General features: G+C 36.9%; 1 protein-coding gene across 1 annotated transcript; it reads right to left on the reverse strand.

Annotated features, from left to right (window-relative positions):
- Positions 8,882-9,265, reverse strand: LOC109831178. The gene has a single exon (XM_020398515.1). The coding sequence runs from the start codon at positions 9,263-9,265 to the stop codon at positions 8,882-8,884; it is 384 nt and encodes a 127-aa protein (XP_020254104.1).

The raw sequence follows: 12,491 nt of genomic DNA on the forward strand, positions 1-12,491 counted from the left end.
TTTCAAAGTCTAAAGATCATGCCTAATTAATCCCAATTAACCTACTTTCATGAAATCAATATTAAATTAAACTCATTAAGCTTTATGCTAATCCTAATCAAATCCCCAATGAATCTAGCCTACTTTCGTGGTTCGAGTTCCCTACTTAATTGCAAGAGGTCCGGTATTAATCTTTACCTTTCAGTTCTTCAATTAATTACCTATGATTGCTAATATGGTGATCAAGCAAATCAAAAAAATTAAAACACAAGATATCAAGTTTAAAGATTTAAACTTTCACCAAGAACCTATATTAATTCATCATCAATCACCAAAACGTTGGGTTCTTTCCTAATCCTAGACAAAGAATCTACTCACACATGATTGGGATAAGAGAATACATCAAATAAATATATAAATCAATCATAAGAAGAAACTAATAAAAGAGAGAAAAGAATTAACCCGTCTTTCAATTGAAATCTTCAAAATATAGACTTGTAATCCAATCTTGTACAAGAAATTTGTGTCTTCCTTCAATACTTGAACTCTAAAATAGATGCTAATTGACGGCTAAGAGAATAAGAACAAAAAATATCTAAACCCTAAGCCAAAATATCTATTTATATGTTCCCAAAAAATTTGAAAAAAGATAAGGCTCGCGCCATGGGTGTGGTGCGCACCACACTAGGGTGTGGTGGAATCTGTCTTGCTCATTTTATGCTTGTTTGTATAGTCTTTGGCATTTCGGCTATAACTTTTTCTTCCAACCTCAGAATGAGGTGATTAAAGTTGTATTAGAAATCTGTTGAAGAGATCTACAACTTATGTCTTTTAAGTTTTTTTGGATTCAAATTTCATCATGGTTAAAATTTCAGTTCTTCATGCTCGTGTATCCATTTTCTTCTCGAACCATGCATCCTAAGTCCGGTTGTTTCTTCAAGCTCTTGTTTAACTTCCAATGATCAACGAATCTTTTAATCTTGAGCCAACACCTACATATAAGAACACAAACCATAATAGTATCCTCGATTTAAACATGAAATATGTATCAAATACCCACAAATCATGCTTGTAACACACTAAGATAATGCATATTTTACGTGTTTATCAACTCCCCCAAGTTTAGACTTTTGCTTGTCCTCAAGCAAATAAATAATAAAAATTAAGAGGAGTGGAAGCCAAATAGAGTAGAGATCACCCCCTCATCAATCTATTAACCAATATCAAACATATCACAAGACAAATATATTTCATGGGACTTAACAAAGTAATTTCCAAAACTCTCAACGAAATCACATTTCAAACTTTACTTACTATCACAAGCGTCACAAGTCAAGGATAGCCATCCTATCAAATGCTCAAGTCAAAGTAGGAAAAAGAAATTCATGTAGCTAGCTTCAATCTAGAAGTAGTAAAATTGAGGCTTTCAGGTAGTTAAATTGGTAGACCTCACTTTAGGGTATATGGACTCTCAATCTCTTATGTGTTTAAGGATAGGATTATGTCGCTCAAAATTCTTCCGAATGGATGTATATGGACTCTCAATCTCTTATGTGTTTAAGGATAGGATTATGTCGCTCAAAATTCTTCCGAATGGATGTATTCAATCCATAGGCTTGCAATGTGTTTAAGGATAGGATTATGTCGCTCAAAATTCTTCCGAATGGATGTATTCAATCCATAGGCTTGCATCTCATCTCAATCCTCCGACACTTTAAAAACTAAGGCATGCAACAATATCATGAGGTCTTTTATTTGGTTGTAATGGGTCTAGGGTCAAAAGGTAGGATAGATGTTTGGGTTATAGTTGAAAGCCTATCACTAGTGGAGTGATAATTGAAAAAGATTAGATCTCAAAGTAAGATCAATGACATCCACGCAAACTCTATCATCTATCAAAGAACTTCTTCAAACTATTCCTTTTAGTACGCGATAATGAATTCTTTTTACACTAATAATTACATGCACCATAAGGAGGACACTTTATTCATCCCTTTTTTTATATTGAATAAGTTTTTTTTGAAAGAATTATGAAAAGGAAGCAAACACCTACTTTCACACCCCCAAGTTTACACCTCATTACTCACATAACCCATTATATCATAAATTATGCTCCACAAGCTTAGGCAATTGGTAAGGAATACAATCAGGTTTTGAAGGTTACATATGTAGATTAAATCAATAAAAATTAGGCTCATAGGCTCAAAGGGGCTAATCAAAGGGAACAATAGTGCATGGTAGGCTGTTTGGCTAAAGTGGACTATAAACAAAAATGTGCCTCAATCACCTTTTGTGCATACAAAAGTTATATGTGGCCTTAAAGAGTTTCAATGCAAGTTCTAGTATCCTGCACCATTGGATAATATCACACAAGAAAAGAAAATAATAATTGGATATGTAATGCATCCAATTTCAGGCTCAAGATCTCACCGGTTTTATTTGTCTACCAAATTTAATTTCCCTCTTGTCTCAATAGAGTAATAGTTATGATGCTAGCCACATAAATGCTAAATCCTATAAGACAAGAAATAGAGTAATAGTTATGATGCTAGCCACATAAATGCTAAATCCTATAAGACAAGAGAACATTCAAGTCTAGTTCTCCCATATTGTTAACTTATAATCAAAAGCCTTTGAGAATCAGTTAAAAGGTGGTTTAAAAAGTTGTCTAGACCCGACTAATAAGCATCTATCTAGTTCAATGATTTATAAAGGTTAAAGATTCATGTCATCATCAGGAGATCATTTCCCTATTTCTTTTTTTAATGTTTTTTAGAGAGGAAACAAAGCAAAGAAAAATAAAAATAAAAGCAAAGAAAAATGAAAATAAAACAAAAACAGGCAATCAAGGTCATTCTATCAATACATAAACAACCCACACCCCCAAGCTTAAGATTTACATTGTCCCCAATGTAGTATGATGTAAATGAGTGCAAGGGTGCAGGGCACATACCAACTTACTGGTCAAGAGGAGGTGGAGCGGAGGTATCCTGGCGGAGCTGACACTCATGAATAGACTGCATCATGCAGTGCATAGTGTCCAGGAGTTGTCCTTGATGTTGTTGCTCTTGCTCGATGGTACCTACACGGTTAGTAAGGGAAGCAAGGGAAATATAGATAGCTAATAACTCCACTGAGTGGTGGGAAGAGATAGCTCCCCTATCAGGCTGAGCCTGAATAGGGATTAGGGGTACTATGTTAGCATCCTCATCTGGAACAACCTCGTGACCTTCACAATTCACAAAATCTGATGTGAGGTAGCACCAATTAGCGTGAACATGGATGGTCGTGCGATCAGGATTAGGGAGTGGGAAAAGATAATTGTCCTAAAAATATAACCATAACCTATCGTCCTTATGGCTAATTAATTTCATCTGAAGACAAGCATCGAGGTTAATGGACGCACTAGGGCTTAAGGGATGAAGTCCCTCCACAAGCTCCCCTAAACCCATTCCGTAAGCTAAAGTGGTAATCAAGCCACCAAACACAATTTTTCCACTCATTGTTCCCGCTGCACGACACATATGATGAATCATAAAAGCTCATGTGTCAACCTTGTGTCCCTCGACCATGGCACATAAGAGGTAGAGTTCTCTCTGACACGTGACTCCATCGCTCTCGCCTCGATCGAAAATGGTGAAAGCCATGAACCTCTATAAATATCTTAAGCATGGGTTATAAGCAGCAGAATCTCTTGACATCGAGGGATCATAGGTTCTTTGAGTGGTAGAGCATGCGATGGAAGTCCAAAAGGGGGTCAAGTTAAAATTTTTAGGGACAATCCTAGCCCCACCCTCTGGAAAACCAAATATGTGGTTTAATTCTGCTAATGTAAGTGTGTGTGACTGATTAAATAGTCTGAAAGTGATTTTTCCTTCTTTTACTTCCTCACCATTAAATAAAACAGCATCAAGAGAACTCAAAAACTCAAGAGTAATATGCTCATACGTGGGGTGTTTAGCCTCTACAAAATTTATCCAACCAACCCATCTTAGGAGGTATGAAACATTATCCTACAGCCCTAACTCACGCAAATAATTCTCATCCAAGTAGCGGGTACTTAGAATTCCCTGCTTAACCAGTGTATTATACCTAGTTTGTTGCTGTTCATCGACTAATTCTATACAATGAGGATTTTAGAGAGAGGAAGGGTTACCTTTTTGTCATCACGATTTAGAAGTTGAGACTCCCTGACTAGTCCGTCAGTGTTTAGGTCCCATTTGACAGCAGGTCGAACGACGGTTGAAAGTGGCGGATAGCTGTTGTGCAACACGAGATGGTGTCGGTGTTGCAGAGGCGAACTCAAAATAGTGGTGGGATGATTTAGTTGAAGAGGGGATGAATCTGGTCACGTTGGTGTTGTTGGACGGAGAGTGGTTGCGTGGTCAAGGAGGGAAGAGAGGCGACGGTGTTGATGGTGAAAGGATGCAGCTATGGTGAAGGATGGAAGCAGCACTGGCTGGATATTGGTCAAAGAGGGGGTGGATTGTTGTGGTTGCATTGGTGATGAAAGAAGAGATGGTGGTGGTGATGCTTGAACAATGATTGTGGTGTTGATAAGTGGTGGAGGCGGCTGGGATGGTGAGAAGGTAGCGGCGGCTGGTCTGGATGGTGGTCGATGAGAAGAGAGGTAGTGGTCTCGTCGGAGGGGAATGAGGGGTGGCTGCGGTGATGAAGGATGAGGGTGATGAGAAGGCAGGCGGCTGATGAGGAGTAGGAGGTTTGGTGGTGGCCGGCAGCTTAGATTAGGGCAAAGAAGATGAAAGAAAATAGGGGTTTTGAACGAGAAAGAAGGGGAGGTGTCTGGGCGCTTCAGGTTTTTTTTTACATTGAACCACGGGTGTGGCAAACACCACACCTACGTGTGGTAGGGTGTGGTATTTTTCTTTTTCCTACGATCCGGGGGTGTGGCGAACACCACCCCTGGGTGTGGTAGAGCTTGGAATTTGGTGTCTAACTTTCTCTCCAGCGAACCATAGGTGTGGCTAACACCACCCCTGGGTGTGGTAGAGTATGCCACTGTCTTCTTTTTAACTCATTTCTCTGTAGTTTTTTTATATCATTCCTTAGTTAATGTTATGTCTTCCCTTCTTCTCAACTGCATGATTGAATGTATTATAAGTTAAATTGTGCCGATCCAATTGCCTAAAAAAATAAAAATTAATAAAAATTTAAAAAAAAGAAATTAAAATGAAATAAAATAAGATAAGATAAAATAAGATAAAATAAAAAGAACGAGAATGGATAAAAAACTTCGGTTGCTTCCCAAGAAGTGCTCATTTATGGTCATGAGCTCGACCCTTATTGTGGTTAATTCTTTGACGAAGGGGGATCTGAAAGGGTAAAAGTGACCCCTTTCTTGTTTTTTCCCCTACAATATAGTACTTCAATTGTTGCCCATTCACCTTAAAAGATCCCATTGTTTTGCTCCAAACTTCAACAACTCCACTAGGAAAGATCTCACGGACTTGAAAAGGTCTGGACCACCTAGACTTGAGCTTGCCCACAAAAAGCTTCAAACGAGAGTTGAAAAGTAGCACCATATCTCCTTGATTAAACTCTCTTTGAAGGATATTCTTATCGTGTCATCGTTTAGTCCTTTCTTTATAAATGCGAGCATTCTCATAGGGATCTAATCGTAGCTCATCTAGCTCATGAAGTTGAAGCTTTCTTTCTCACCTGCGGTCTTCATATCAAAATTGAGCAGCCTGATAGCCTAATACACCTTATGCTCTAACTCAACTGGGAGATTACACGATTTGTCATATACCAACTTGAACGGTGTCATGCCTATGGGTGTTTTGCATGCAGTTCGATAGGCCCATAAGGCATCTGGGAGTTTCATAGACCAATCCTTTCTTGAACAATTAACTATTTTCTCTAAAATACTCTTAATTTCATGATTCGAAACCTCCACTTGACCACTAGTTTGAGGATGGTATGGCGTGGCAACCTTATGAGTGACCCCATATTGTCTTAAGAGAGATTCAAATTTTCTTTCTATGAAGTGTGAACCGCCATCACTGATTATCGTCCGTGGCACCCCGAACCTTGGAAAAATGACATTCTTGAATAGTTTTACAACCACTTTAGCATCGTTAGTGGGGGATGCTATCGTTTCAACCTACTTGGAGACGTAGTCCACCGCCACTAAGATGAACTTGTTGTTACACGATGGTGGAAACGGTCCCATGAAATCTATGCCCCACACGTCAAAGACCTCAATTTCCAAGATGGAGTGTAAAGGCATCTCATGTCTCTACGAAATATTCCCGGTCCTCTAACAGCTATCACAAGATGTCACAAACTGATTTGCATCTTGGAAAAGACTCGGGCAATAGAAACCTGATTGTAGAACTTTTGCAGCTGTCTTTGAAGTGCTTGCATGTCCTCCGTAAGAAGATGAATGGCAATGATGGAGAATACTTATAACCTCATCTTCAGGAACACACCTTCTAATATCCCATCAACACACCATTTGTACAGAAATGGTTCATCCCAAAAATAATACTTCAAGTCAGCAAAGAACTTCTTTTTCTGTTGATAGCTCAGATCCGGAGGTAAAACTCCACACACTAGGTAGTTGACGAAGTCCGCATACCATGGTGCATCCAATCTTTCAATGGATAACAACTGATCATCTGGGAAGGATTCGTCGATCGGTAGTTCATCCTCCTCCCTATCATGTGATTCTTGTCTCATCCTTGACAGATAATCTGCCACCAAATTTTCTGTCCCTTTCTTGTCCTTTGTCTCTAAGTTAAACTCTTGTAAAAGTAGTATCCATCGAATCAACCTAGGCTTGGCATCTTGTTTGCTCGAAAGATATTTGATGGCAGAGTGGTCGGTATAAACGATGACTTTGGACCCTACTAAGTAAGACCGAAACTTTTCAAAGGTGAAGACAATTACTAATAGCTCCTTTTTAGTGGTAGTATAATTAACTTGGGCTTCATCAAGAGTACGACTAGCATAATAAATTGCATGAACTATCTTGTTCTTCCTTTGGCCCAACACAGCACCAATTGCATAATCACTTGCATCAGTCATGACTTCAAATGGGAGATTCCAGTCCGGCGGTTGCATAATAGGAGTTGTTATCAATGCTTCCTTCAACCTACAAAAATCATCAAGACATTCATCAGTGAAATCAAGGGGAGGGTCTTTAAGAAGAAGGTTAGTTAAAGGTTTTGTAATTTTTGAAAAGTCTTTGATGAAACGCCGTTAGAAACCGGCATGTCCCAAGAAACTTCTTACTCCCCTAACCAACATTGGTGGAGGCAATTTTTCAATGATTCCCATTTTTGTTCGATCAACCTCAATTCCGTGCTCGGACGCCTTGTGTCCTAGAACTATTCCATCCCTTCCCATAAAGTGGCATTTCTCCCAATTTAGGACTAAATTAACTTCTTCACAACATTGTAAATATCGAGACAAGTTAGCTAAACAACCATCAAAAGTAGTCATATACATGAAGAAGACATCCATAAGCACGTGCATAATGTCTTCTATAAAATCAGAGAAAATAGCCATCATACATCGTTGAAAAGTATCAGGGGCATTACAAAGACCAAAAGGCATGCGCCTATAAGCAAAGGTCCCATAGGGACAAGTAAAAGTGGTCTTTTCCTGGTCACTAGGATGAATAGGGATTTGGAAAAATCCTGAATAGCCATCTAAATAACAAAAATAGGAATGACTGGCTAACCTTTCCAACATCTAGTCTATAAAGGGAAGTGGAAAATGATCTTTTCGGGTTACCTTGTTCAACTTTCTATAATCAATACACATCCTCTAACCCGTAACCGTCCAAGTAGGGATAATTTCTTTATTCGCATTCTTCACTATGGCCTCACCCCTATTTTTTGGAACCACATGAACCGGGCTAACTCATTCACTATTAGAAATATGATAGATTACCCTAGCGTCTAGTAGCTTAAGCACCTCTTTTTTAACCACTTCCATCATGTTAGGATTTAGTCTACGTTGGTGCTCTATAGAGGGTTTATGATCATCTTCCAAGAGAATTCTATGCATGCAAATTGATAGGTTGATTCCTTTAATGTCGTTCATGGTGTATCCTATTAGTTTTACTACCTCATTCGTGGTTTGTTGTTGTTGCTTAAACTCTTCATTCAATCTCGATTGAGTCATCACAAACTTTTCCATCATATTTTTCAAATTAGATCATTGAGAAGGGAGATTTGATTGAGGAGCATGAAAACCAGGAGGAGCAAAATTAGATGCGGGCATGGGATTCCCAGGTGAGTTTCTATAAGAAAAATTAGGATGATTCCTCCACCCCGGATTATAAGTGTTGGAGAAAGGGTCTCCCTTCTGATTAAAGTTATTAATATAGTTAACATGTTCATTACCAGAAGTATTAAGGGAAGGGGGTTTTCCTAATTGACATTCAAGTGTAGAATGACCCACATAATCTCATCTCGCATGCAATTGTAGTAGACACCACAAAATTAATACTCAATTTTTCAACTTTTTTAAACAAAGCATCAACTTTAGAGGATATATGATCTAAAGCATCGATTTCATACTTTCCTCCTTTTGATGTCTGAGCCCACTCGTTCGCCCATTGATTGTGATTTTGAGCCATGTCTTTAATGAGAGTGTATGCCTCATCTATTGTTTTGTTCATCAAAGCTCCTCCTGCAACAGCATCAACAGTCATCCGAGTATTGTAAGTGAGCCTGTTGTAGAAGGTGTGAACAATTAACCTCTTCTCCAGTCCATAGTGAGGGCACATCCTTAATAATTTCTTGTAGTATTCCCAATCTTCATAGAGTGACTCTCCTTCATTTTGTACAAAGCTTGTGATCTGGTTCCTCATTTGTGCTATTTTACTTAGGGGAAAATACTTTGTAAGAAATGCCCTGGACAACTGATCCTAAGTGGTGATGGACCTAGCGGGCAATGAGTGCAACCAAGCCCTAGCCTTGTCCTTTAAAGAGAACGGAAAATGTCTAAGTCGAATAGCATCATTAGTCACTCCATTAAGCTTCAAAGTGTCACAATACTCCAAGAAAATCGACAGGTGGAGGTTCGGGTCTTTAGTTACACCTCCTCCAAACTGATTTTGTTGAACCATTGAGAGCAGTGATGGTTTTAGTTCAAAATTATTAACTTTAACATTACGCCTTGTAATACTCCAATGCGTGCCTTGAGCATTTGGGGCAGCGAAATCCTTAAGAAGCTGATTCTGATCACCCATCGTAGCTTGTTTTGTGTTCCTCTGCTCCCTTATATACATTCTTATCTCTGCAAGAGTCATCGATAGTTCAGGATTTATTTCGTTGTGTACTTCTGTTTGATGCCCATGCATAAAAGAAAGTGAGTAGCGAAGAGAATATAAAAAATATATATAGTTTAGCTTAATAACGTAAGCACTCAATATTAACATCGTAGTTCTCAGCATCAGCGTCAAAAACTTAATAGGAAAAATCTACAAGTACACAGACTCGTTGTAGCTATCAAGGTCGATCCCACAAGGACTAGGGGTTAATTACAAAATTTCACGTTATTTGACTAGCTAAACTAATGAGTAATTAGAAGAGATTCAAATTAAAAGAAATAAAATAAATAGCTAATCAGGTGGAAGTCAATATATTGAAGGGCCAGGATTAGGTTTTCACCACAACTTCGATGCTCAATGATGAATTATTTAAGTTCTTGGTGTTGGTTTTAAACTAAAATGGTGAATTAGCCTAAATTAATCTAAAGCCTCTTTCAAGGTCTAAAGATCGTGCCTAATTAGTCCCAATTAACCTACTTTCATGGAATCAAGATTAAATTAAACTCATTAAGCTTTATGCTAATCCTAATCAAATCCCTAAGGAATCTAGCCTACTTTCATGGTTCGAGTTTCGTGCTTAATTTCTAGAGGTCCGGTATTAATCTTCACCTTTCAGTCCTTCAATTAATTACCTATAATTGCTAATACGGTGATCAAGCGAATCAATAAAATTAAAACACAAGAAATTAAGTTTAAAGATTTAAACTTTCACCAAGAACCTATATTAATTCATCATTAAGTTTAAAGATTTAAACTTTCACCAAGAACCTATATTAATTCATCATCAATCACCAAAAAGTTGGGTTCTTTCCTTTCACCAAGAACCTATATTAATTCATCATCAATCACCAAAAAGTTGGGTTCTTTCCCAATCCTAGACAAAGAATCTACTCACACATGATTGAGATAAGAGAATACATCAAATAAATATGTAAATAAATCATAAGAAGAAATTAATAAAAGAGAGGAAAGAATTAACCCGTCTTTCAATTGAAATCTTCAAAATATAGACTTGCAATCCAATATTGTACAAGAATTTTGTGTCTTCCTTCAATACTTGAACTCTAGAATAGATGCTAATTGACAACTAAGAGAATAAGAACAAAAGATATATCAACCCTAAACCAAAATATCTATTTATATATCCCTAAAAAATCTGAAAAAAGATAAGGCTCGCGCCACGGGTGTGGTGGAATCTGTCTTGCTCATTTTGTGCTTGTTTGTATAGTCTTTGGTATTTTGGCTATAACTTTTTTGTCTAACCTCAGAATGAGGTGATTCAAGTTTAATTAGAAAACTGCTGAATAGATCTACAATTTTCGTCTTTTGACCTTTTCCGGATTCAAATTTCATTATGGTTGAAATTCTAGTTCTTCATGCTCATGCATCTATTTTCTTCTCGAACCATGCATCCTAAGTCCAGTTGTTGTTTCAAACTCTTGTTTAACTTCCAACGATCATCGAATCTTTTAATCTTGAGCCAATACCTACATATAAGAATACAAACCACAACAGTATCCTCGATCTAAACACGAAATATGCATCAAACACCCATAAATCATGCTTGAAACACACTAAGATAATGCATATTTTACGTGTTTATCACTAGCCTTATCCAGGTAGCAACCCCTATTTTTTCCATCATTTATCTTCTTAACCAAAAAAAATAAGTAGAAGAACAAGCTTGAGATGGTCTAGAAAGGGCATTGATGCTTGAAAAGATAGAAGATTTGGGCATCCTCTAAGTAAAATGTTATTCTAATTATATTCTAATAATTCAAACAAGTATAAATATGAGTTTTCCATGGGTAGAAGCTACTTTGGTCATGCAATATACATTTCTAGTTTAATTTAGGCTTGCATGTAAGGGTAGATGGTATTTCGGTTCGTGCATGGCATTAGAAAGTAAAAAAGACACCATCTTGGCTCTTATTTTTTAATAAAAATATGATCTTGAATGAATATTGGGTTTTAATTTATGACAAAGATGATCTTTGAATCTGGTTATGAGTTTCATGCAATGTATAAGTGATTGAATGGGTTGCATATTAGTTTATATGACTTATTCTCGTGCAGAAAATTTCCTACGAGACATCCTCTTAGTATTTTGGCCATAACTTTCTCTATGGATATCTTTTTCAAGTGAAGTTTTTTATTTTCAAATTTTTACTCATGCATCATTATGTTGAACTTATTTTGGTCTAATTTGGATATCATTTGCTATCTCAAATACTTGTAGAAGTGGATGCATATTTTTCAAATAAGACTTGGTAGAAGTGGATGCATATTTTTCAAATAATACTTGGTAGAAGTGGATGCATGTGTCTAAAACAATACTTAATAGAAGTGGATACATATGTTTGAAATACTACATAGTAGAAGTTGATGCATGTGTCTGAAACAATACTTAGTAGACATAAATGAATGTGTCTGAAACAAACTGCTTGAGACAATCAATTATAGAGAGCATCACTCCTAATATATATCTTACATGTATGAAATTCTTTTAGTTTCTGAAACTATTCTCATGTAGCTTTCTTTTGAAATTAGTTTGTCTCATTTTCGATGTCATTTGCTATCTCTGATTCATGGTCAAATGTATTTTATGTGCACAGGAATGTGTGTGATAGTGCTATGTGACACCTATGCAATATCTTATCATATCTCCATGATTGTTAGTCATAATTTAAATCTAATTGGATAGTCCAAAACTTAGCTTTCATATCTTTCATCTAGATCTAATTTTATACAAATTTGAGATTGTTTACTAGTTCAAATCCCTGGTCATAACTCTATGCAAGTGCACATGATATTCAATTTGCCCTCTGCTAGTTTGTTGCATGTATCTCAATTTCTTTTTATGTTTGAGTAAATAAAAATTTATGATCTGGGACTGGGTTTATTCAATTACCCATATTATATTTGTGGTTGTATTTTGATAGTGGGTTATACCTAAAAGAGTTGGTAAGATGAGGCAGTAAATTCTGCTCTCGACACGAGTCTAATATCCTGACCCTTTTATGTTTTATAGGGCATAACTCTCTTTAGAAAGCTTGCATGTATGAATTTCATCTTGTTTCAAAAACTAGACTTGTATAGGAACAATTTGAATATTGTTTCACAAATTATGGATGTCATTTAGTCCCTCATTTATGCACTTAAATAGGCTACATAGCCTGCAATTATAGTCTGTATATGTCCTACA

Source organism: Asparagus officinalis, chromosome 2, assembly GCF_001876935.1.
Source record: "Asparagus officinalis chromosome 2, Aspof.V1, whole genome shotgun sequence".
NCBI lineage: Eukaryota > Viridiplantae > Streptophyta > Magnoliopsida > Asparagales > Asparagaceae > Asparagus > Asparagus officinalis.

Coding starts and splice junctions, on each gene's coding strand:
- LOC109831178 (XM_020398515.1), bottom strand. CDS start 9,265: ATGACTCTTGCAGAGATAAGAATGTATATAAGGGAGCAGAGGAACACA.